Source organism: Aquarana catesbeiana, linkage group LG12 (genome assembly GCF_042186555.1).
Source record: "Aquarana catesbeiana isolate 2022-GZ linkage group LG12, ASM4218655v1, whole genome shotgun sequence".
NCBI classification, from domain to species: domain Eukaryota; kingdom Metazoa; phylum Chordata; class Amphibia; order Anura; family Ranidae; genus Aquarana; species Aquarana catesbeiana.
The window spans coordinates 54596859-54624185 of NC_133335.1; the positions used below are offsets into that span (position 1 = coordinate 54596859).

Genomic DNA, 27327 nt, shown 5'->3' on the forward strand with positions numbered 1-27327 from the left:
TTTGCAAGGCACTGTATGTATATCCAATATCCAGTCAGAGCGGCAAGCAAACACTCAAGAGTCCAAGTTAATTTAATGGTTCACCGAACACCCAAATTTGCAGGGTGTTCACCGCTGAGCGCTGCACAGTGCATTCTGTGCCCTGATTGGCGCAGTGTATGCTGGTTGTTAAGGAGCGGGGCCGGGAAGCTGGCCGTGGCGCCCTTAACAACCAATGAGCTATCAGCTGTTAATGGGCTTCCCTGCCAAAATTTGAATAAAAAAAAAAGTGCCGGTAAAAAAAAATAAAGAAAAAACAGCATGGGGTGTCCCCCCCCCGCGCCAAAATAAAAAAAATGCACGGGGTCCCCCTCAAAATCCATACCAGAACCTTATCGAGCATGCAGCCTGGCAGGTCAGGAAAGGGGAGGGGATGAGTGAGCGCCCCCCCCCTGAACCATATGGGCCACATGCCCTCAACATGGGGGGGTGCGTGCTTTGGGGCGCACCTTGTCCCCATGTTGATGCGGACAAGGGCCTTTACCCTGGGCTGTGGTTGTTGGGGTTTGCGGGCGGGGGCTTATTGGAATCTGGAAGCCCCCTTTAATAAGGGGGCCCCTAGATCCCACCCCCCCCCTATTTGAATGGGTATCGGGTACATCGTACCCCTACCCATTCATCAATGCTCCTCCACCTCCTAGTTCTAGTTCTCTAGTTCTCCCCCACCTCCTCCCTGTGTCCCTCCTGTCTTCCATGTACCGTAGTGATCCATCCTTCCTGTCTTCCATGCGCTGTAGTGATCCATCCTTTCTGCCTTCCATGCACTGTAGTGATCATCTTTGCTGTCTTCCGTGCACTGCAGTGATCATCCTTTCTGTCTTCCATGCGCTATAGTGATCATCCTTTCTGTCTTCCATGCGTAGTAGTGATCCACCCTTCCTGTCTTCCATGTGCCTTAGCTATCCATCCTACCTGCCTTCCATGTACTGTAGTGATTTCATCCTTCCTGCCTTCCATGTGCAATAGTAATCCATCCTTCCTGCCTTCCTTGTGCCATAGTGTTCCTGCCCTCCATGTGCCATAGTGTTCCTGACCTCCATGTGTCATAGTGTTTCTGTTTTCCATGTGCCATAGTGATCCATCCTTCCTGCCTTCCATGTGCCACAGTGATCCATCTTTCCTCCCTTCCATGTACCATAGTGATCCTTCCTCAATTCCATGTACCATACTGATCATTTCTTCCATGTACCATAGTGATCCCTCTGCCTTCCATGTACCATAGTGATCCCTCCTTCCTTTCTTCCATATACCATAGTGATCCTTCCTATCTTCCATGTACCATAGTGATCCATTCTTCCTGCCTTCCATGTACCATAGTGATCCATTTTTCCTGCCTTCCATGTACCACAGTGAGCCTTTCTTCCTGCCTTCCATGTACCATTGTGAGCCTTTCTTCCTGCCTTCCATGTACCACTGATCATTCCTTCCTTTCTTCCATGTACCATAGTGATCATTGCTGCCTTCCATGTACCATAATGATCCCTCCTTCCTTTCTTCCATGTACTATAGTGATCCCTCCTTCCTTTCTTCCTTGTACCATAGTGATCCTTGGAATACAAATAGTGTAGCGCTTATGTGAAACTGTGGTTTGACACTAATATCAAACAAAGGGTACTAAACCCCAATAATCACTATTGAAAGTTCAAAACGACATATACAAAAACATTGTGACTGGTGATAACTGTCAAAAAAAAAGTCCAAGTGAAAAGTTGCCCAGAGTGTGCTTCAAAGTTCCATGTGAAAATGTATTCAAAACTTCGTGTAGAGATCACAACGGTGAGCAAAGTTTGTAACTGAAGTTCATTCCCAGCACTCCCAGTTTCACATAAGCGCTACACTATTTGTATTCCTTTGTAGTTGCATTTATCTAATTTGCTGTATTAGCCACTACCATTTTAAGGCAGCGCAGAATTACTTGTTACACCACCATAGTGATCCTTCTCTCTCTCAAATCTCTCTCCCTAAGGGATGGCTCACACTGGAACACAAGGGGGCATTCCGTGTGCATTTCTCACACTGCATGCAACCATGCTACCCTTGTGAGACGCATGTAGGTGCCATTAATCGTTAATATGGATGGGCTATCTGTTCCTCGACTCGAACATTGGCTGTTTGCCCGTTTGCCGAACAGCGAACAATTTGAGGTGTTTGCGGCAAATTCGAAAAGCCGCGGAACACCCTTTAAATGTCTATGGGAGAAATCTAAAGTGCTAATTTTAAAGGTTAATATGCAAGTTATTGTCATAAAAAGTGTTTGGGGACCTGGGTCCTGCCCCAGGGGACTTGTATCAATGCAAAAAAAAGTTTTAAAAACGTCTGTTTTCTCGGGAGCAGTGGTTTTAATAATGCTTAAAGTGAAACAATAAAAGTGAAATATTCTTTTAAATTTTGTACCTGGGGGGTGTCTATAGTATGCCAGTAAAGTAGCGCATGTTTCCCGTGTTTATAACAGTCCGAGAGCAAAATGACATTTCTAAAGGAAAAAAAAGTAATTTAAAAGTGCTAGCGCTAGTGCTGGCTATTAATGAATTGTCGGTCCCGACAATACACATAAAAGTCATTGAAAGTCATTGAAAAAAAAATGCATGGGGGTCCCCCAAAATTCCATTACCAGGCACCTCAGGCCTGGTATGGATATTAAGGGGAACTCCGCACCAAAATTTTTTTAAAAAATGGCGTGGGGTTCCCCCAAAAATCCACACCACACCCTTATCCGAGCATGCAACCTGGCAAGCCGCAGGAAAAGAGGGGGGGACGAGAGAGCGCCCCCCCGAACTGTACCAGGCCACATGCCATCGCTGGAGATCGAGAATTGGATTACATCGCTGGAGTAGGAGCATGGATGTATTGGATTACATTGCTGGAATCTCTTTTTTATTTTTTATTTTTTTATTTTTAATAAAGGACTTGTCCCAAGCCGTCTCCTGTGGTTTTTTAACATTTTGACACTTTCTTTCTGAAATGGTAGGGGCACAATGTACCACTTACCAATTCACATGGGGGGCTTCCAGATTCCGATAAGCCCCCCGCCCGCAGACCCTCCACAACCACCGGGCAAGGGGGATGAGGCCCTTGTCCCAATCAACATGGGGACATCCTCCCCATGTTGAGGGCATGTGGCCTGGTACAGTTCAGGAGGGGGGCGCTCTCTCGTCCCCCCCTCTTTTCCTGCGGCCTGCCAGGTTGCATGCTCGGATGAGGGTCTGGTGTGGATTTTTGGGGGAACCCCATGCCATTTTTTAAAAAAATTTTGGCGCGGAGTTCCCCTTAAAATCCATACCAGACCTGAAGGGTCTGGTATGGATTTTTGGGGGGAACCCCGTGCCATTTTTTTTTTAAACTTGAAGGGCCTGGTAATGTAATTTTGGGGGACCCCCACGCATTTTTATTTTTTATTTTTCAATGACTTTCAATGACTTTTATGTGTATTCTCGGGACCGACAATTTATTAATAGGCGGCGCTAGCGCTAGCACCTTTAAATGACTTTTTTTTCCTTTAGAAATATCATTTTGCTCTCGGACACGGGAAACATGTGCTACTTTACAGGCATACTATAGACACCCCACAGGTACGAAATTTAAAGGAATATTTCACTTTTATTGTTTCACTTTAAGCATTATTAAAATCACTGCTCCCGAAAAAACATCCGTTTTTAAAACTTTTTTTTGCAATTTTTTTGCCTGTTTGCATGTTCTGGATGCGAACCGAACAGGGGGGTGCTCGGCCCATCCCTAATCGTTAATGGCAGCGTGTTTGCGGCCACCAATCCACATGGTACTGCTATATTATGTGGTTTGATGTGGTACGATTTGAAGAAGCAGTACTTTTGTACACCCCCGGCTGCTGCCTCTGCAGCTAAAGAGGGAGCACTTGGAGAGACAGTAAAACCCTGTGGTTGACCTGGGGTTTTACCAGCCTTACAACCACTAGTGTGAATGAACCCTAGGTGTTATATTGCATATTTCTGATATTTGAGATTTCCTTCTGATGTTCATTTGTTCAAGCAATGCTGCACTTTATACAGCAACTAGGCTCATCTTCAGTTTAACCATCCCTCTTTAAGCCACTCCCACTGTTAGGCCTATATTTGCTACTATGTGCTCCATGTAGTGCAGTACTTATTTTTTGGCTCCATCCCGGGTTCCTCATAACCCTCTATTTTAGCTCTCTCTCTATTTTCAGTGTGTACAAAACCAGATGTTTTGGAAGTAATTTTCTAAATGATTGTGTTGAAGTTTATATGTATCGCTGAGACTCCAGCTTGTGGCAAAGCAATCAAAGCATATTTTATGCAAGGAAGCCCAGGTTTTGTTTAACCATGGCCCTTAAGCCACTCTCACTATCATTTTAGGCCATACCCGCTTTTTGCCACGGCACACATAGCGTGCTGCTGGTCACTATCTCTTGGAAATGTCCCTCATTCTCAAGTTCAAAAGTTGGGAGGTATGCAATAAACGTGCCTTGTTTTTCCAGGGCTGGTTTGCGGGCAGGAATCTTGCTGTATCCCAAGTAACCACCAAATATTTCCTCTGGGTGGATGATGACTTTGTGTTTACAAATGAAACAAAAATAGAAAAACTGGTGGATGTATTGGAAGGAACCGACTTGGATGTGGTGAGATCTGTTACTACTTTTCTCTTACTGGATACCTCATTCACATAGATACTGTATAGGATTGCTTTAGAGTACTTGGAATACAGACTTAAAGTGTATATATAGCCAAACCTTTTTTAAGTTTTGAGTAGAGTGGGGATTGATCAGAACCCCCGTTAAGTCAAGTCAACTGGGGAAGTGAAGGTAAATCTCTCCAACAGAACACAGACAACAAAAAATAGAGTCGCTGACCCACGTCCACACCATTTTTTTTTTAAATGTTGGTGTTGGGTTACCAGACATAAAGACTTGTATGGATTAGAGAAGGAGGGGACCCCACACTGTTTTTTTCTCAATTTCTATTGCTAATAATTGTTTTGTTTATATTCAACCGTCAGCGGGTAAACCTGCTGACAGCTGATGAGTCATCCGCTGACATGGAGCAGGCTTGCCAACCTGCTCCTTAACAACCAGCTATTCACTGGTTGTTAAGGATGTCACGGACCACCGCTAAGTGGTGCTTAGCAGCGGTTGGCAGCTTTTAAGAGCTTGCAGGAGCTGTTAGTGTTTTTTCTGCTGGCAAAGCACTCCCAAAAATGCAAAAAAAGCATTTTTTTCCTGCGCCTAGAAGCTGAAGCTTGAAAAACGCTTCTAGCCTACAATAGTGTGCATGGACACATAGGATAACACTATTCACTTCTAGGGACAGAAAAAAAAACAAACGCTCCTGCAGTGCGTTTAAAAAGTACTCATACCCCTTAAAATGATCCACATTTTGTCACAGCCAAAAACATAAATGTATGTTATAAGGATTTTATGTGATAGACCAACACAAAAAGGCACATAATTGTGAAGTGGAAGGAAAATGATAAATGGTTTTCACAAAGAATTATCTGAAAGGTGTGGCGTGCATTTGTTTTAACTCCCCTTTACTCTGATACTCCTAACTAAAATTTAGTGGAACCACCTGTGTGTAATTTTAATCTCAGTACAAATACAGCTGTTCTGTGAAGCCCTCAAAGGTAGACATGTGCAGAATGAAAACATTTGTTTTGGATAGATTTGTTATGTTACAAATTTTGTTTCATTATGGAATTTGTTTAGTTTGGTTTTGGAATTTGTTTAGTTTAGTTTTTGTTAAATTTAATTTCGTTTTCATTAAAATGAGTTACATTTATTAATTTTCTAGCGAATTCCAACTTTTCAGATCGATTAGGATTCAGATCAGTCAAAAAACGATCATTCGAATTCTGTGTGAAGAAATAGCTGGTTGTTAAGTAGCGGACCATGAAGCTGACCGCCCACATTCTTAACAACCATGACTCATCATCTGTCAGCTGGCTTCCCCATTGACAGATGAATGTAAAGAAAAGAATTCCGGCAATTGCCCAGCAATAATAAAATGTTTAAAAAAACTGCGTAGGGTCCCTCCCAGTCCATATCAGGCCTGTCGGTCTTGTATGGATTTTAAGGCAAACCCAAAATAAAAAAAAAGCGTGGGGTCCCCCCCAAATCCATATGAGACCCTTATACGGGCATGCAGCCTGGCAGGTCAGGAAAGGGGGGGGGACGAGCGAGCTACCCCCACCTCCTGAACCATACCAAGCCATGGGGACAAGGGCCTCTTCCCAACAACCCTGGGCTGTGGTTGTTGAGCTCTGCGGGCGGGGGGGATTATCGCAATCTGGAAGCCTCCTTTAACAAGGGGGCCCCCAGATCCTGCCCCCCCATGTGAATGGATATCGGGTATATACATTCAAAAAAGTGTCAAAGTATTTTTTCATTGTCATTGCTTCACTTAAAGTGGGAACCCCACTTTAAGTGAAACAATAAAAATGTAAAATTCCTTTAAATATAGTGCCTGGGGGGTCTCCTTAGTCTGTCTGCACGGTGGCACATCTGTAGCAGGTATAAAGAATGCTGAAGCAAAAAAAATTACATTTCAAAAGAAACAAAAAAAAAACGAGTCAAATCACATTTAAATAGACTCACGGTTGCAATTGCCTTGTGGCAGTAATAGGTGATGACAGGTACTCTTTATGGAGCGATTGGGGGTCTAAAAGACCCCCAATCCCTCCTTTACACTTCAAAGTATTCAGATCGCTAAAAAACGGCAATTCTGAATACTGTCAATTTTTTAAAAAATCGTCGCCATTAGCAGTCGAGTAAACCGGAAGTGACGTTGTGACGTAGCTTCCCTTTTTACACATAGGAGACTGGAACAAAGCAGTTTCCGGCTTCCTTCCAGCCTCACTCTAGCTGGCAGAAGTGGATCGGGTCTCCCGGTGGGACGGGAAGCCTGGGAAGAGCGGCGGGAGGGGGGACGTCCCCTCCCGCTCCTCCGGGATAACAGCCGAGCATTTTTTTAATCGGTCATTATCCCTAAAGAGCCGACTGCCCGCTCTAAAAAATGGTACTGGTATGATGCCTGCAGCTGCAGGCATCACCCTGGTATAACCCCTTAAAGCCGAGGCCACATATGTGCGTATGGTCGGGGCTAAAGGGTTAAAGCAGGGTTAGGTTATGAAAAAATATCCCACGCTTTGAACATCTCACTGAGCACTGTTCATCCATCATGCAAAAATGGAAAGAGTATGGCACAACTGAAAACCTACCAAGACATGGTCATTCACCTAAACTGACAGGCCGGGCAAGGAGAGAATCAGAGAAGCAGCCAAGAGGCCCATGGTGACTCTGGAGGAGCTGCAGAGATCCACAACTCAGGTGGGAGAATCTGTCCACAGGACAACTATTAGTCATGCACTCTACAAATCCGGCCTTTATGGAAGAGTGGCAAGATAAAATCCATTGTTTAAAGAAAGACATAAGAAGTCCTGTTTGCAGTTTGCGTGAAGCCATGTGGGCGACATGTGGAAGAAGGTGCTCTGGTCAGATGAGACCAAAATTGAAGCTTTTGGCCTAAAATTAAAACAATATATGTGGCGGAAAACTAACACTGCACATCACCCTGAACACACCATCCCCACCGTGAAAAATGGTGGTGGCAGCATCATGTTGTGGGGATGCTTTTCTTCAGCAGGGACAGGGAAGCTGGTCAGAGTTGATGGGAAGATGGATGGAGCCAAGTACAGGGCAATCTTAGAAGAAAAACTGTTATACCGCGTACACACGATCGAGATTTTGGTCGGAAAAAGATATGATGGTTTTTCCGACAGGATTCCGCTCAAGCTTGCCTTGCATACACACGGTCACACAAAAGTTTGCTGAACTTACGACCGTCAAGAACGTGGTGACGTACAACACTACGACGAGCTGAGAAAATGAAGTCCAATGCTTCTGAGCATGTGTCGAATTGTTTCCAAGCATGCGTAGGATAGGAACTTTTTCCGATCGAAAAAGTGAGAACATGCTCCCAATCTTTTGCTGGCTGGAATTTGGCCAGCAAAAGTCCGATGGAGCATACACACGGTCGCATTTTCCGACGAAAAGCTCTCATCGGTCTTTTGCTGGCCGAACTTCCGATCGTGTGTACGCGGCATCAGTTTGCAGAAGATGAGACTGGGGCAGAGGTTCACCTTCCAGCCGGACAACGACCCTAAACATACAGCCAGAGCTACAATGGAATAGTTTGGATCAAAGCATATTCATGTGTTAGAATGGCCTAGTCAAAGTCTTTACCTAATTCCAATTGAGAATCCGTGGTAAGACTTGAAAATTGCTGCTCACAGGCACTCTCCATCCAATCTGACAGAGCTTGAGCTATTTTACAAAGAAGAATGGGCAAAAATGTCACTCTCTAGATGTGCAGCTGTAATTGCAGTGAAAGGTGGTTGGTTCTACAAAGTATTTACTCAGGGGGGGCTGAATACAAATGCATGCCACACTTTTCATATACTTACTTGTAAAAAATGTTGAAAACCATTTATCATTTTCCTTTCACTTCACAATTATGTGCCACTTTGACGTTTTTGGTTGTAACATGACAAAATGTGAAAAATTTCAAGGGGTATGAATACTTTTTCAAGGCACTGTAAGTACGAAGCTGCTAGGAGCTTAAAAATAAGCCAGTGTGCATGGAGACTTTAGCACTGGCATTCAGCAGCGTCACCAGCCTCAGCATCCCAGCTCTCTCTCCCTGGCTCTCTACGTGAGACTGTCTAGCAGCTCTTTCCATTTCTTCCTTCGCCTCATAAGCATAGGTATCCCCTAGGACTTGTAGTCCAACAAAGCTCATTGCTGGAACAGTGCCTGTTTCCAGAAGACTACAGTGCGTTCCACAGGCCAGATTTTCCAGCTGTTCTACTGGCAATCACCACTCTCCTCTCCTGGTTGGTGGGGCTCTCCTCCAGCATCTACAAGCATGTCAGTGTCCTTCCTCTCTACAATGAGACACAGATGGCAAAAAAAAAAAATCTTACAGGGGTTATAGCCCTCCCTTGCTCTATTCAAAATGAAAAAAAAAAGTTTTGCCTATAGTTCTACTTTAACCGCTTCAGATCCGGGCCATTGCCAAATGACGGCAACAGCGCGGATCTAAATTGCCGGGACGACGTCTATTGACGTTGTCCTGTGCACGAGCGGCCTGTGCGCCCCCTGCAGGGCGCGCGCGGCGCGCTCGGTGATCAGCGAGTCTATGAGACTCGCCTGATCACAGATCAGAGTAAGGGGTTGGTCCCGACCCCTTACCACATGATCAGCTGTCAGCCAATGACAGCTGATCATGTGATGTAAACAGAGCCGGTAATCGGCTATTTGTCCTCCTCGTGCTGACAGCGTGAGGAGGAAAAAAAAAAACCCGATCACCGGCGGCCATGATCGGGACATCAGTCCCGATCACGGCGACCTTCTGACACAAAGCAATAGGCAGCAGTACTGCCTACCAGTGCCCACCAGCGTCACCCATCAGTGCCCACAGTGCCATCAATCAGCGCCACCCATCAGTGCCCACAGTGCCACCCATCAGTGCCCACAGTGCCACCCATCAGTGCCACCCATCAGTGCCACCCATCAGCACCCTCATCAGTGCCACCCATCAGCACCCACATCAGTGCAACCTATCAGTGCCCATCAGTGTCACCTACCAGTGCCCATAAGTGCCCATCAGTGCCACCCATCAGTGCCACCCATCAGTGCCGCCCATCAGTGCCCCCCATCAGTGGTACCTATCAGTGCCCATCCGTGCCACCCATCCGTGCCACCCATCCGTGCCGCCCATCCGTGGCCATCAGTGCCGCCTTATCTGTGCCCATCAGTACCGCCTTATCTGTCCCCATCAGTGCCGCCTTAACTGTGCCTATCAGTGCCGCCTTAACTGTGCCTATCAGTGCCGCCTTAACTGTGCCTATCAGTGCCGCCTTATCTGTGCCTATCCGTGCCCATCAGTGCAGCCTATCAGTGCCCACCAGTGCCGCCTCATCAGCGCATATCAATGAAGGAGAAAAATTACCTGTTTGCAAAATTTTATAACAAACTATTAAACATGATTTTTTTTTTTTTCAAAAATTTCCATCTTTTTTTGTTTGTTTAGCAAAAATAAAAACCCCAGCTGTGATTAAATACCACCAAAAGAAAGCTCTATTTGTGGGAAAAAAATGATAAAAATTTCATTTGGGTACAGTGTTGTATGACCGCGCAATTGTCATTCAAAGACAACGCTGAAAGCTCAAACTTGGTCTGGGCAGGAGGGGGGTTTAAGTGCCCAGTAAGCAAGTGGTTAAACCACCTTCAAGCAACAACAAGGATAGGCAGCCAGGAACTTGAATCACCCAGGTACATGTTATGACTAAGGCCATGAGCTGAAACGCGTAAAATTTCTTATTCTGTACTTACCCTGTGGCAAATAAAGGTTATTACACCTTAATAATTTGAATTGCTGTGTGCTCATCCTTGTTACTGCTACAGTTTGAGCGAAAACTCTGAGCCTGTGCACCAAAATCTCACCTCCTTCTTGGGAATCTCAGTGAGGGTCGCTTTCTTTGTTGGATGTCCTTCCAGCAACAGGCTGAAGCAATCAACCCAGCAGCTTTAGGGAAAACACACAGGGTCCAGAAAAGGTAAACCTTAGCTCAAGCTAGTTACTGCCTAGCAATACAACATACTAATTTTAGATACAGACACAACTGCATAAAGCACTAGGATAATTAAAGAGGAGGTCCATCCCCGTCACGAAAAAATATAAAGTCAAAATCTACAAATACTGTAGCTGCTAACTTTTAAAATTAGGACACTTACCTGTCTTGGAATCCAGAGATATCGGCATCCCAGCCTGATGTTTCTATCAACTCTCGGGTGCTGCCTCTGCCAATGCCTGTAAGGGAAACTGTCTGTGAAGCCTTGTGGTTCCCTTCCCGTTCCCTAGTGCACATGCGTGAAACGTGCTGCGCTTTGTGAAAGGCCCGACAGTGGGGGAAGGAGGGGGGGCTTCCGGGGTACTTCGCTGCTTCTCGCCACAGCCAGGTCTCCCGGAAGTGGGGATGGGTACCTGTCAAAAAACATGTTGGGCCCCTAAAATGGCCATTCTTCTGAACCCCCTGGATAATAGCATGAAAAAAGTCATTTTCATCTGTAATTAAAGTGGAGTAACATCCAAAAGTGGAAGCGCCGTTTATCTGCTTCCTCCCCCCTCCGGGGCCACATTTGGCACCTGTTTCCCCCCTACCCCCCCAAAAGGTGCCAAATGTGGCCCCGGAGGGGGGGAGGAAGCAGATAAACGGCGCTTCCACTTTTGGGTGGAACTGCACTTTAATAACAGATGAAAATGATTTTTTCATGTTACTATCCAGGGGGTTCAGAAGCATGGCCATGGGGCAATTATTCATTTTAGGGGCCCGACATTGTTTGTTTTAACCTCCCTGGCGGTATGATTATTTCGGATTTTAGGTGCTGAAAGCGGTACCATTATTTTGCATGGAAATTTGGCGTTTTATATTGTAGGTCTGTAAATCTTAACAATAACACACTTAAATCTGTCCAAACCAGAGTCTAGTAGATATCCCGGGTATGATAAAGTTTGAAACACAAAAACATAAATTATAATATAATAAATAAAAATAAATAATTCAAATAATAAAAAAAAAATAGTAATAAAATAAATTTCCCCACAATTCACTATCGCTCAATTCTGCAAGTGTTCTAATTTACTATTGCTGTTTTCTAGCTGGTCTAAAGCCACTTTTGACGTAAAGGGACACTTTTTGGTTGCTATGGACAATCTCCAGTTTCCAGGCAGAAAGAACAGTGTATATAATGTAAAACTGCATGCAGGGCATGGGACAAAGCACTGGGGACAAAAGGGATGTGAAATCATTTCATACAGTACTGTAATCTGTAAGATTACAGTACTGTATGTGTTATGATTTTTACTTTTTTTTGAATTTGCCGCCAGGCTCCGCCCCTGTGCGTCGCGCCGCTCGCAGGGAACGGAGCCTGGCACGGAGAGGCTTCGGAGGAGGACGGAGCCCTCGGACACTGCGGGTGACATCGCAGGATCCCGGGGACAAGGTAAGTAAGATCCTGCAATGCGATCCCAAGTGTGGCTCGGGGTTACCGCTAATGGTACTGAATTTTAACCCCGAGCCACACTCGGGAAAACCGCCAGGGAGGCTACGGGAAATGCATTTATTTTAGCCTCGTACAAATGATGAGAATATTGGACGAATGATCATTTGATTTTTTTGCATGCTAGTCTCATATGGAAAATGAAGAAGTTACTAAATTTACCAAAATTCTTGTACAACAGAATACAACTTTGGAAGTGATGTAATGTGTTGTATTGTACTGTAATGTATTCTCTTGTTTCCAAGCATGCTCTTCTGGATGAAAACTGTACTGATTAAACAAAAATCATACGATCTGGTATCATAGGGCAAATATTTTTGTGTTTCTCCTTTCGGATAATTTCGGATGAACTGTTGTGATCAACTCTCGAAAGCTGTGAACTAACAATCAGATTATTGTACAATTGCTTTGAAAGTGGTGTTTTTCATATGATTTTCGGATTGTGTGTACTGTACTAGGCTTTAGTGTTAGGATTTTCACAGCACAGCCTGCTGCTGTGCTAAAAAATATGCTTTCCTCGACTCATTAACCACTTGCCGACCGCCTCACGACTATATACGTCGGCAGAATGGCACAGGCAGGCAGAATCACGTACTTGTACGTGATCTGCCTCCCACAGGCAGGGGGTCCAATCGGACCCCCCCCCCCGGTGCCCGAGGCGGTCGGCATTTCTCCTCCGGTGATCAGAGGTGAGGGGGAGGCCATCCATTCGTGGCCACCCCCTCGCGATCGCTCCCAGCCAATGAGATCATTCCTCTGTAATGTAAACAGAGGCAGAGGAAGTGATGTCATCTCTCCTCGAGCCGGTCTTTTCGTTCCGGCGCCGAGGAGAGAAGACATCAATGTGAATTGCACCAACACTACACTTTCAGTAGAACACACTAGGCACACTTTTCACCCCCCATCACCCCACGATCACCCCCCTGTACCCCCTGTCACAGTGACACCAATAGCAGTTTTTTTTTTTGCATTGGTGTCAGTTTGTGACAGTTATAAGTGTTAGGGCAGTTAGGGAGGTAAGTATATAGGTTCGCCGTCAGTGTTTTATAGTGACAGGGACCCCCATATACTACCTACTAAAGGTTTTAACCCCCTGATTACCCCCTAGTTAACCCTTTCACCAGTGTTCACCGTATAACTGTTACGGGTGACGCTGGTTAGTTAGTTTGTTTATTATAGTTTTAGGGCACCCGCCGTTTATTATCTAATAAAGGTTTAACCCCCTAATTGCCCGGCGGTGATATAAGTTACGTTTTTAGGGTCAGATAAGGTCTGCGTCTCCCCAGGCAGCGTCAGGTTAGCGCCAGTACCGCTAACACCCACGCACGCAGCATACACCTCCCTTAGTGCTATAGTATCTGAACGGATCAATATCTGATCCGATCAGATCTATACTAGCGTCCCCAGCAGTTTAGGGTTCCCATAAACACAGTGTTAGCGGGATCAGCCCAGATACCTGCTAGCACCTGCGTTTTGCCCCTCAGCCCAGCCCTGCCCAGCCCACCCAAGTGCAGTATCGATCGATCACTGACACTTACAAAACACTAAACACATATAACTGCAGCGTTCGCAGAGTCAGGCCTGATCCCTGCGATCGCTAACAGTTTTTTGGTAGCGTTTTGAATCAGTCGCTAACAGTCAGGAGCTTTTTTGCCTGTGAGTCTCATTAGTGTACCCCTAAATTTAGAGCCCAAAATGGCAAATCGAAGGTGCACTAGTGAAGAGGCCTACACGTTTCTGAGCATGACAGATAGTGAAGCACCAGCGGCCTAGTACACCCTGGTCGTACATCCAGCACTGCAGTATCACGTGGTGACGTGGCGAGTCCCATAAGTGCAGTTCAAGCTGGCGAGGTGGCAAGCACTAGTAGTGTCCCGCTGCCACCAAGAAGACGAACACAGGCCCGTCGTGCCCATAGTGCCCTTCCTGCTGCATTCGTCAATCCGAATTGGGAACCACTTCTGCAGCACCCGTACTTCCCCCATTCACTGGCCAACCCGGAATTCAGGTGGAAACAGTTGATTTTACGCCACTGGATTTTTATTCGCTGTTTTTCACCGAAGATCTCTATAGATCTATTGTGGACCAAAGCAATTTATACGCTGGTCAACACATCGCCACTAATCCCCAGTCCTCCCTTGCCAGAGATTGGAGACCAATTACGGTCTCCGAATTTAAGATCTTTCTGGGCCTTTCCCTCAACATGGGCATAAACAAAAAGAGTGAGTTGCGGTCATATTGGTCCACTGACCCAATTCACCATATGCCTTTGTTCTCTGCCTCCATGACCAGGGCACGATACGAGCAGATTTTGCGGTTCATGCACTTCAACAACAATGAACTCTGTCGTCCTCGTGGAGACCCTGAATACGATCGGCTCTACAAAATTCGGCCCCTCGTAAACCACTTCAACCAGCGTTTTGCAGACTTGTTTACTCCCCATCAAGTTGTCTGCGTTGATGAGTCCCTGATTAAATTTTCTGGCTGCTTGTCATTCAAACAGTAACTTCCCAGCAAGCGTGCCAGATACGGGGTCAAGATGTATAAGCTCTGTGACAGGGCCATAGGCTATACATGTAGTTTTATGGTTTACGAGGGCAAAGATAGTCACGTAGAGCCGACAAACTGCCCTGACTACATAGGAAGCTCTGGCAAGATTGTGTGGGACTTGGTGTCACCCTTATTCCGAAAGGGGTACCACTTGTACGTGGACAATTATTACACGAGCGTGCCACTTTTTAGTCACCTTTTTGATCAACAGATTGGAGCATGTGGCACCGTGCCACCTAATCGCCGGGGCTTTCCCCAGCGGCTTGTAGATTCCCATCTTAGGCTGGGGGAGAGAGCCTGCTTGCAGTGTAATAACTTGCTCACTATGAAGTGGAGGGATAATAAGAATGTTTTCGTTCTTACCTCCCTTCATGCAGACACGCCAGTCCAAATTACTACGGCGACTGGTGTTGGAGAAACCCCTCTGTGTCCACGAATATAACCAAAATATGGGAGGGGTGGACCTCAACGACCAGTTGTTGGCGCCGTACCTAGTTGCCCGTAAGGCCAGACGCTGGTACAAGAAAGTGTCTGTTTATTTATTTCAAATGGCTTTGCTGAACGCTCATGTGCTATACAGAGCTTCAGGACGGACTGGATCCTTCCTTAAATTCCAGGAAGAGATCATCAGAGCCCTTCTGTTTCCAGACGGTGCTCCACCTCACCTTCCCCAACCAAATGCAGTAAGCCGGCTGCATGAGAGGCATTTTCCTTACGTCCTCCAGAGTACCCCTACCCAATGAGCCCCCCAAAGAAGATGTCGTGTCTGCAGCAAGCGCGGATATAGGCGTGACACTCGGTATTATTGTCCCTCCTGTCCTGACAATCCTGGTCTTTGCATTGGTGAATGTTTTGAACGCTACCATACACTTTTTGAGTTTTAGCGTAGGGTACAGCATTGCACAGACTAGGACACACTTTCACAGGGTCTTCCAAGATGCCATTGCATTTTGAGAGACCCAAACCTGGTACCAGTTACAAAAGTTAAAGTTACTAAAAAAAGTGTAAAAAAAAAAAAAAAATAAAAACACAAAAAAAAATAAAATAAAAAAAAACAAAAATAGTTGTCGTTTTATTGTTCTCTCTCTCTCTCTCTATTCTCTCTCTATTGTTCTGCTCTTTTTTACTGTATTCTATTCTGCAATGTTTTATTGTTATTATGTTTTACCATGTTTGCTTTTCAGATATGCAATTTTTTTATACTTTACTGTTTACTGTGTTTTATTGGTAACCATTTTTTGTTTTCAGGTACGCCATTCAGCTGCAGAGCGGATTTATTTATCTTGACAGCAACAGCGTTTGCTCCCATGATACATAAAGCCGTGACTCCAGCGCTGTCGGAGGTGATTTCACCACGACAGTTACATACTTCAGCATATATGCCGAAGCGTGGGGGCAGCAGTGGGTGGAGGAGCGATTTGCTCCTACCTTTTGCGGGAGGATGCCCCCATGCTTCGGCATATATATATTCTAGGCACAGGTTGCGTTAAATGTTTTATTTTTTACTATGTTTTTTTTGTATTTGCTTTGCAGGTATGGTAAGTCTTACTGTTATACTGTAATGTTACTTTGTTTTATTGTTAACCATCATTTGCTTAGCAGGTACGCCATTTAGTTGCAGCGCGGATTTATTTACCTTGACAGCAACAGCGTTTGCTCCCACGATACATAAAGCCGTGACTCCAGCGCTGTCGGAGGTGATTTCACCACCACAGTTACATACTTCAGCATATATGCCGAAGCGTGGGGGCAGCAGAGGGCGGAGGAGCAATTTGCTCCTAACTTTTGCGGGAGGATGCCCCCCATGCTTCGGCATACATATACGGTGCATGTATGCCCATCATTAGAAGTGGGTGAAGAAGGGAGGTATTCTAATGGTGGGCATACCCACCGATCAATCTCTCTTTTTCGTTCAGCCCACAGGCTGCATGAAAAAAAAGTTTACAACATATGCCCAACAAGGACCAGCAATGTACTGGTATGTTGCTGGACTTTGAGTGGTTATACCAGAATGATGCCTGCAGGTTTAGGTATCATCTTGGTATCATTCTTTTCAGCCAACTGTCGGCTTTCATGTAAAAGCAATCCTAGCAGCTAATTAGCTTCTAGACTGCTTTTACAAGTAGTGGGAGGGAATCCCCCCACTGTCTTCCATGTTTTTCTCTGGCTCTCCTGTCCCAACAGGGAACCTGAGAATGCAGCCGGTGATTCAGCCAGCTGACCATAGAGCTGATCAGAGACCAGAGTGGCTCCAAACATCTCTATGGCCTAAGAAACCGGAAGCTACGAGCATTTCATGACTTAGATTTCGCCGTATGTAAACAGCGCCATTGGGAAAGCATTTTATCACACCGATCTTGGTGTGGTCAGATGCTTTGAGGGCAGAGGAGAGATCTAGGGTCTAATAGACCCCAGTTTTTTCAAAAAAGAGTACCTACCTATTGCTATCATAGGGGATATTTACATTCCCTGAGATAACAATAAAAATGATTTAAAAAAAAAAATGAAAGGAACAGTTTAAAAATAAGATAAAAAAGCAAAAAAATAATAAAGAAAAAAAAAAAAAGCACCCCTGTCCCCCCCTGCTCTCGCGCAAAGGCGAACGCAAGAGTCGGTCTGGCGTCAAATGTAAACAGCAATTGCACAATGCATGTGAGGTATCACCGCGAAGGTCAGATCGAGGGCAGTAATTTTAGCAGTAGACCTCCTCTGTAAATCTAAAGTGGTAACCTGTAAAGGCTTTTAAAGGCTTTGAACAATGTATTTAGTTTGTCGCCACTGCACGTTTGTGCGCAATTTTAAAGCATGTCATGTTTGGTATCCATGTACTCGGCCTAAGATCATCTTTTTTATTTCATCAAACATTTGGGCAATATAGCGTGTTTTAGTGCATTAAAATTTAAAAAAGTGTGTTTTTTCCCTAAAAAATGCGTTTGAAATAATGCGCAAATACTGTGTGGAAAAAAAAAAATTAAACACCCACCATTTTAATCTGTAGGGCATTTGCTTTAAAAAAATATATAATGTTTGGGCGTTCAAAGTAATTTTCTTGCAAAAAAAAATTATTTTTTCATGTAAACAAAAAGTGTCAGAAAGGGCTTTGTCTTCAAGTGGTTAGAAGAGTGGGTGATGTGTGACATAAGCTTCTAAATGTTGTGCATAAAATGCCAGGATAGTTCAAAACCCCCCCAAATGACCCCATTTTAGAAAGTAGACACCCCAAGCTATTTGCTGAGAGGCATGTAGAGTCCATGGAATATTTTATATTGTGACACAAGTTGCGGGAAAAAAACTAATTTTCTTTCTCGAACATCACGGGACACAGAGCCACAATAATTACTGATGGGTTATATAGGTATCACTGGTGATTGGACACTGGCACACCCTATCAGGAAGTTCAACCCCCTATATAATCCCTCCCCCTTGCAGGGATACCTCAGTTTTTACGCCAGTGTCTTAGGTGATGGACGTGTAAAGATGTCCTGTGCTGAGCTCCAAAGGGAATATCCTAAGATCCTGTACTGGGGCAAGCCAGGCGAACCGGATCCATTCAAAGTGTCTTTTCATGGCCGAATTGAATGGTACCCGGGCCTCGTGTCCGAAGAAACGAGGTTTTACCCGTAATGCTTCTCTTTTTAGAGAGCTGGACCCCGCAGATCAGAAAATGGCTTTAAACTTCCTAATTTCTGGCGAGGTGCTTTACGGTCCCAGAACTGTTGGATCCCCCTACTGATGGGGGCCCCAGTCTCTGACGGTTTTTTCAAACGGAGCCCACCGTGAGAGGTGAAGATTGGGTCTGTGTAAACAGCACCCTGCGGCTGGATAAGGTAAGAGGAGATTCCACAGAATTTTTGAGTTCTAGTGGCTTTTCTCCTTTAAGGTAAATGCATGCTATGCCTATTGTGACCACCGGGGGCTGCCAAGAGCACAAACCTACACATGCTGATTGTCTGTCTCAGGTGTTGTAATCGCTGTGTATGTCCCAGCGTATCAAGCAGGCTGCAAGCAGGTAAGGTGGATGGGGGGATTTCTCATGTTTGAATGTTCCCCCCCAGGCTAGAGAGGGGCCACAGGGGTCTAGAAAGTGGTTATACCACCCGGGCTCTGTGGCCTAATGGCCACCATCTCTGAAGATAGCCGTTCAGGCAAATCTTGTTACCAGTCTCCCTCCTTCCCCCCCCCCATCCCCAGCCTTTTCTCCAGAGCATGACAGGAGAGTCGGCAGTGCGGGAAGCGCTAGTTTTTTTCAAAACTCGAGGGGGGGGGGCGGTAGAGGAGGGGGCGGGATGTCAGCACAGAGTGTTTAGACTCCCACTCAGGCCAGCTGCAGGCTATTAAAGGCACTCTGTACAGGTGCACTCAGCCTTCTGAGAGACACAGAGCTGACGGTCGCATGTAAGGTGGAACACAGGCATTCTCCTAGGCAGCATTTACTGAAGTAACACCAGACTGAGCATTGGGTAGCAAGGCTTTTAGCCAGACTACATCGCTCAGCGGACAGTGTTCATTTGTATACCTCACACCTTGTTGCTTTGCACTATGGGTAGAAGAGGTTCAAGCACCCCAGGAACCAGAGACACTAGGGGATCTCGTTCAGGTTCTGAGGGCCCCCTGTCGGCAGCATCCTTCCCCCCTAAAGATGGGCCAGGGACGGCTAGCCAGGGAGAGCCATCGGGGTCAGGGGCTACACCTGCTTCTGGCACTTCAGCCCCTGTATATATTACACAAGAGGTTTTTTCCTCAACCATTAATGGTCTAGAGGAAAGATTAATGGCCGTGATTACGTCTTCACTCAGTGGAAGAAAACGCACTAGGCTTTCCTCTGTTCCCCAAGACCCTCAGACAGAGGAGCTCTGGGATAAAGGAGATGAATCCCTTTCAGAGGATCGGGATGGGATGGATGATTCCTCTTCGGAGGATTCAGGTGGAGAGGGACCCTCTGCGACTTCCCAAGAGGAGAAAGTCTTAGTGCAGATCCTCACTGGATTGGTCCGCTCCACATTTAAGTTGCCCATACCTGAAACTGCTAAAGAATCCTCTTCTGCTTTGGGGTCACTGAAACCTTTCCAAGCAGCACATGCTTTTCCTGTTCATACTTTACTTGAAAAGCTTATTTATTCTGAGTGGGATCACCCAGACAAACGTTTTTTTCCGCCGAGAAAGTTTTCAACACTTTATCCGATGGAAGAAAAGTTTATTAAAATGTGGGGAATTCCGGCTATTGATGCCGCCATTTCCTCAATAAATAATAGCCTGACTTGTCCTGTAGACAATGCTCAGATGCTCAGGGATCCTGTAGATAAAAGGATGGAATCCCTATTGAAGGATGTTTTCTCCTTAGCAGGATCAGTGGCCCAACCTGCAATAGCAGCGATTGGAGTCTGTCAATACTTAAGAGACCATGTTAAGCAGGTCATCAAAGTATTACCTGAACAGCAGGCCCAGGGGTTTGCTAACCTTCCAGCGGCCTTATGCTTTGTGGTTGATGCCATTAGAGATTCTATCGTGCAAACCTCCCGTCTTTCACTGGGGTTGGTGCATATACGTAGAATCCTATGGTTGAAAAATTGGTCAGCCGAAGCACCATGTAAGAAGCTACTGGCTGGGTTTCCATTTCGTGGTGCAAGGTTGTTTGGAGAGGACTTGGATAACTATATCAAGAGAATCTCTTGTGGGAAAAGCACTCTCTTACCTGTCAAGAAGAAGAGTAAGCGTCCCTCTTTCAAACGGACTCTTTCCCCAGCGCCGGGGGCTTCAGCCTCCAGGCAGTCTCGACGGCCGCCTCCATCGGGGTCCAGAGACAAGAGTCAACCCCAGGGACAAAAGAAGTCCTGGGGAAAGAAGCCTACTAGGCAAAACACTAAGACCTCTGCATGAGGGGGCGCCCCCGCTCACTCGAGTGGGGGGAAGACTGCGACAATTCTCAGAGCTCTGGCAGGAGGACTTCCAGGACAGATGGGTAGTCTCCACGGTAACCTTAGGGTACAAGCTGGAGTTTCAGGAATTCCCTTCTCCTCGGTTCCTCAGATCAAATGTTCCCAGAGACCCAGAGAAGAAGCAGTCGCTCCTTCTAGCGTTAGAGCGACTTTTGTCGCAGGAGGTCATTATGATAGTTCCCGCAAAGGACCAGGGATTGGGCTTCTATTCCAACCTTTTTACGGTCCAAAAGCCAAATGGGGATGTCAGGCCCATTTTGGACTTAAGGGATCTGAACCGATTCCTAAGGATTCAATCCTTCCGCATGGAATCAATTCGAACAGTAGTTCCCACCCTGCAGGGAGGAGAATTTCTGGCATCAATAGACATCAGAGATGCATATCTGCATGTGCCCATTTTTCCTGCTCATCAGAAGTTTCTGCGCTTCGAGGTAGGAGGGCGCCATTTCCAGTTTATGGCTCTGCCCTTTGGGATAGCCACTGCAGCTCGAGTGTTCACAAAGATCTTGGCTCCTCCTCTGGCCAGATTAAGGGCTCAGGGTATAGCTGTCATAGCATACCTAGACGACCTGCTCTTGATAGACCGGTCGGTAGCCTCTTTGAATGGAAACTTGAGGACCACGGTCAGGTATCTAGAACACCTGGGTTGGATCCTCAACTTAGAAAAGTCTTTCCTAAAACCAGTAAGAAGACTGGAATATTAAGGTCTGATTATACATACAAGCCAGGAGAAAATATTTCTACCCAGGCAAAGATCACTGCTTTGAGAGAGCTGATTCTGACAGTAAGGACCAAGAAGGGTCCCTCAGTCCGCCTTTGTATGAGGCTACTAGGGAAGATGGTGTCTTCATTCGAAGCAGTTCCCTCTGTTTCACTCAAGAATGCTGCAACACAGTATTCTGTCGACCTGGAACAAGAAGGTTCAGGCATTAGACTTTCCGATGCACCTGTCGCATGCGGTGCGTCAGAGCCTCAATTGGTGGCTCATACCCGAAAACCTGCAGAAGGGGAAATCCTTTCTACCGGTTACCTGGACGGTGGTAACAACAGATGCCAGTCTGTCAGGTTGGGGAGCAGTTCTGGAACAGGCTGCGGTCCAAGGAGTATGGTCCAAGACAGAGAGGACCTTACCCATCAACATTCTGGAGATCCGGGCGATACATCTAGCTCTAAAAGCCTGGACTATCAGGCTACAGGGTTGTCCGGTCAGGATCCAGTCCGACAATGCCACAGCAGTGGCTTATGTCAATCATCAGGGAGGCACCCGGAGCCGAGCTGCTCAAAAAGAGGTGAACCAGATCTTAGTCTGGGCAGAGATGCATGTGCCATGCATATCGGCAGTTTTCATCCCGGGAATAGAGAATTGGCAGGCGGACTATCTAAGTCGCCAGCAGTTACTTCCAGGGGAATGGTCTCTGCATCCCGACGTCTTTTGGGCCATATGCCAAAGATGGGGGGTTCCAGATGTAGATCTCTTTGCATCCCGATTCAACAAAAAGATAGACAGATTTGTGGCAAGGACAAAAGATCCTCTTGCATGCGGGACGGATGCGTTGGTGATTCCGTGGCATCGGTTCTCACTGATTTACGCATTCCCGCCTATTCTGCTACTACCACGACTCCTTCGCAGGATCAGGCAGGAAAGGAAGTCGGTACTTCTGGTGGCCCCCGCTTGGCCCAGAAGGACTTGGTATGCAGAAATAGTAAGGATGACGGTAGGTTCCCCGTGGACACTACCGGAACGCCCAGACCTGTTATCTCAAGGTCCAGTGTTCCATCCTGCCTTACAAACGATAAATTTGACGGTTTGGCTATTGAGACCCACGTTCTGAAGAGTCGTGGGCTCTCAGGTCCTGTCATATCTACCTTGATTAATGCAAGGAAGCCAGCTTCCAGGATGATTTATCATAGAGTCTGGAAAGCTTATATAACCTGGTGTGAATCCAGAGGTTGGCATCCCAGGAAATATGTCATAGGTAGAATCCTTGATTTTCTACAGATGGGATTAGAGATGAAGCTGGCCTTGAGTACCATCAAGGGCCAGGTCTCTGCTTTATCAGTATTATTTCAGCGGCCACTTGCTTCGCATTCTTTGGTCCGAAACTTTATGCAGGGGGTGATGCGTCTTAATCCTCCGGTTAAAGCGCCCCTAAACCCCTGGGACTTGAATTTGGTCCTGGCTGTGTTACAGAAACAGCCTTTTGAACCAATAAGTCAGATTCCTTTGGTCTTGTTGACAAGGAAATTAATTTTTCTGGTGGCCATCTCTTCTGCTAGAAGAGTATCAGAATTAGCAGCTCTTTCCTGTAAGGAGCCTTATTTGATTATACACAAGGATAGAGTGGTACTACGCCCTCATCCTAGTTTTTTACCGAAGGTGGTTTCTGATTTTCATTTAAACCAAGACATTGTTCTACCTTCCTTTTTTCCAGATCCCTGTTCTCCGGAAGAGAGATCTCTACATTCGTTGGATGTAGTAAGAGCAGTTAAGGCCTATCTAGGGGCAACTACTCAGATCCGCAAGACGGATGTTTTGTTTGTGCTGCCAGAGGGTCCCAATAGAGGACAGGCAGCGTCAAAAGCTACCATTTCTAAATGGATTCGACAGTTGATCATTCAAGCTTACGGTTTGAAACAGAAGATTACTCCGTTTCAGATCAGGGCACATTCCACAAGGGCTATTGGTGCTTCTTGGGCAGTGCATCACCGGGCCTCTATGGCTCAAATCTGCAAGGCCGCAACCTGGTCTTCAGTTCATACATTCACCAGATTCTATCAGGTGGATGTGAGAAGGCATGAGGATATCGCCTTTGGGCATAGTGTGCTGCAGGCAGCGGTACAGGGTCCTCAGGTCTGATTGCACCCTACTTGGTCGTGGTTCCCCCCCCACAGGTAGCATTGCTCTGGGACATCCCATCAGTAATTATTGTGGCTCTGTGTCCCGTGATGTTCGAGAAAGAAAATAGGATTTTTTAAAACAGCTTACCTGTAAAATCCTTTTCTTTCGAAGGACATCACGGGACACAGAGGTCCCACCCCTCTTCTAATACACTATATTGCTTGGCTACAAAACTGAGGTATCCCTGCAAGGGGGAGGGATTATATAGGGGGTTGAACTTCCTGATAGGGTGTGCCAGTGTCCAATCACCAGTGATACCTATATAACCCATCAGTAATTATTGTGGCTCTGTGTCCCGTGATGTCCTTCGAAAGAAAAGGATTTTACAGGTAAGCTGTTTTAAAAAATCCTATTTTTTTTTTTTTTTTGCACAAAGTTGTCACTAAATGATATATTGCTCAAACATGCCATGGGAATATGTGAAATTACACCCCAAAATACATTCTGTTGCTTCTCCTGAGTATGGGGATACCACATGTGTGAGACTTTTTGGGAGCCTAGCCGCGTACGGGACCCCGAAATCCAAGCACCGCCTTCAGGCTTTCTAAGGGTGTAAATTTTTGATTTCACTCTTCACTGTCTATCACAGTTTCGGAGGCCATGGAATGCCCAGGTGGCACAAAACCCCCCCAAATGACCCTATTTTGTAAAGTAGACACCCCAAGCTATTTGCTGAGAGGTATAGTGAGTATTTTGCAGACCTCGCTTTTTGTCACAAAGTTTTGAAAATTGAAAAGTTGAAAAAAGAAAAAAAAATATTTTTTCTTGTCTTTCTTCATTTTCAGAAACAAATGAGAGCTGCAAAATACTCACCATGCCTCTCAGCAAATAGCTTGGGGTGTCTACTTTCCAAAATGGGGTGATTTTGGGGGGGGGGGGGGGGTTGTGCTATCTTGGCATTTCATGGCCTTCTAAACTGTGATAGGTAGTGAGGAGTGAATCAAAAATTTACGCCCTTAGAAATCCTGAAGGCGGTGATTGGTTTTTGGGACCCCGTATGCAGCTAGGCTCCCAAAAAGTCCCACATATGTGGTATCCCCATACTCAGGAGAAGCAGCAGAATGTATTTTGGGGTGTAATTCCACATATGTCCACGGCATGTTTGAGCAATATATCATTTAGTGACAACTTTGTGCAAAAAAAAAAAAAAGTTTGTCACTTTCCCGCAACTTGTGTCAAAATATAAAATATTCCATGGACTCAACATGCCTCTCAGAAAATAGCTTGGGATGTCTACTTTCCAAAATGGGGTCATTTGGGGGGGGGGGGGTTGTGCCATCTGGGCATTTTATGGCCTTCAAAACTGTGATAGGTAGTGAGGAGTGAAATCAAAACTTTAAGGTGTGTAAATTACAGAAAATGTACCCTAGTTTGTAGACACTATAACTTTTGCGCAAACCAATAAATATACGCTTATTGACATTTTTTTTACCAAGGACATGTGGCCGAATACATTTTGGCCTAAATGTATGACTAAAATTGAGTTTATTGGATTTTTTTTATAACAAAAAGTAGAAAATATCATTTTTTTTCAAAATTTTCTGTCTTTTACCGTTTATAGCGCAAAAAATAAAAACCCCAGAGGTGATCAAATACCATCAAAAGAAAGCTGACCGCGCAATTAGCAGTTAATGCAACGCAGTGCCAAATTGTAAAAAGTGCTCTGGTCAGGAAGGGGGTAAATCCTTCCGGGGCTGAAGTGGTTAATAAGTTAAGATGTTCTGATACAGCCACTAGTAAACCTATTGTGTCACATCAATAGATCTTAGACATTGGGGTTGATTTACTAAGGCCCTATTCACACCTGAGCGATTTTCAGCTTGTAAAACGCTCAGCTCTGAAGCTCCAAAACGCCCAACGAACAAAATTCCATTCATTTTAATGGCCCCTGTTTACATATGAGCATTCTGTCACCTGAAGCAAGATGCCTAAAGCTCAAAATAGTACATGAGTTTCTTTCTGGCAGATTACAAGCGTTTTTGGCCACTTAGACTTCAATAGAAATGCCGGACTTGAGCAAAAAAACGCTTGTAAAAACGCTCAAATAGCAGCTCTCCACACCTAATTTCCTCTCCCTCTCCTCCACCTAGTGCTTTCTATTGGCTAAACAAAAATGCCTGAAGCTGTAAAACGCTTGTAATACATTTCATTAACCACTTCAGCCCCGGAAGATTTTACCCCCTTCTTGACCAGAGCACTTTTTACAATTTGGCACTGCGCTGCTTTAACTGGTAATTGCGCGGTCATGCAATGCTGTACCTAAACAAAATTTGCGTCCTTTTTTTTTACCACTAATAGAGCTTTCTTTTGGTGGTATTTGATCACCTGTGCGGTTTTTAGCGATATAAATGAAAAAAGACTGAAAATTTCGAAAAAAATTATATTTTCTACATTTGTTATAAAAAAAAACACAATAATCTCAATTTTAGTCATATATTTAGGCCAAAATGTATTCAGCCACATGTCTCAGGTAAAAAAAAATTCAATAAGCGTATATTTATTGGTTTGCGCAAAGGTTATAGCGTCTACAAACTAGGGGATACCTCATGTGTGAGACTTTTTGGGAGCCTAGCCGCGTACAGGACCCCGAAAATCAATCACCACCTTCCGGTTTTCTAAGGGCGTAAAATGGTGATTTCACTCCAGTCCTCACTACCTATCACAGTTTCGGAGGCCATGAAATGTCAAGATAGCACAAACCCCCCCCAGATGACCCTATTTTGGAAAGTAGACACTTCAAGCTATTTGATGATAGGCATGTTGAGTCTATGGAATATTTTATATTTTGCCACAAGTTTCGGGAAAATTACAAAATCTATTTTTTTTTTTCACAAAGTTGTCACTGAAATAAAATATTGCTCAAACATGCCATAGGTAGATGTGAAATTACACCACAAAATACATTCTGCTGCTTCTGTTAAAATTAGGAACAAGAGGGTGGGACTTTGGATGAAGCACGCGGTTGAAATTAATAACAATGGCGGGAATTAAGATATTTAATATTCCATAAATAACAAAATTACACACATAATTTCCATATACATACAAATAGGAATACACATTAAACGTTGTGGTCAATTCCTAAAACAGTGGTAACTGGTAATAACATGGTTAAAAATGGATAACATGATAGAGTTACAGAGTCTACCATATATCACAGTTGGGTACAAAAATGTTGCAAGGTAACATCTGCATGGCCTATGACCTTACTGGTCCCTGTCGCATAATGTGATGGTACAAATATATAAATAATAGAAACTGTTAGAACTGTAGTATACTGGTATTCGGCAGTTATTAGCTCGACGCGTTTCGTGGCTTGGTGTCGCTCAACAGGAGAAAGCACATGGTGTATCTGCAAGTGGGAGATGTACAACTAGATAAATAATCTTGTATCAATAGAGGGGAGGAGAATGAAGATGGAGACCCCCCCCCAATAGATCACTTACAATTGTATATGTAGCTGTAGGCGTAATGTCAAGGACCACGGACCACCCTAAGGCATCAGTGTCGGGAGCTGGGGTGCTGGTCCAACGCCGATACACATCACAGGTGGCAACCCGGACATACATAAGGTGAACATGTGACAATAAGAGTAGGAGGTGATTGGGCCAAATAAATGTAGTGCAAAATTGATGTAAAAGGAGGTGTGATGACAGCGAGGTCTGTGTCATGTGGTGGGACTAATGTATACAGGGGAAGGGGGAAGAAAGGAGACTGGTGGGGGGTGAATGAACAGGAGTGAGGGTGGACAGCCATGGCGAAAGGTTGCCACCAAGACGCCTGAAAACAGG

General features: G+C 45.2%; 1 protein-coding gene across 1 annotated transcript in view; it reads left to right on the forward strand.

Annotated features, from left to right (window-relative positions):
• LOC141114242 (beta-1,4 N-acetylgalactosaminyltransferase 2-like) overlaps positions 1 to 27327 on the forward strand; it is a 242612-nt gene that overhangs the window by 171935 nt on the left and 43350 nt on the right. The window contains exon 8 of the mRNA XM_073607819.1: positions 4514 to 4654. Within this exon, the coding sequence (XP_073463920.1) occupies positions 4514 to 4654 (141 nt within the window). The remainder of the gene's footprint in view (positions 1 to 4513; positions 4655 to 27327) is intronic.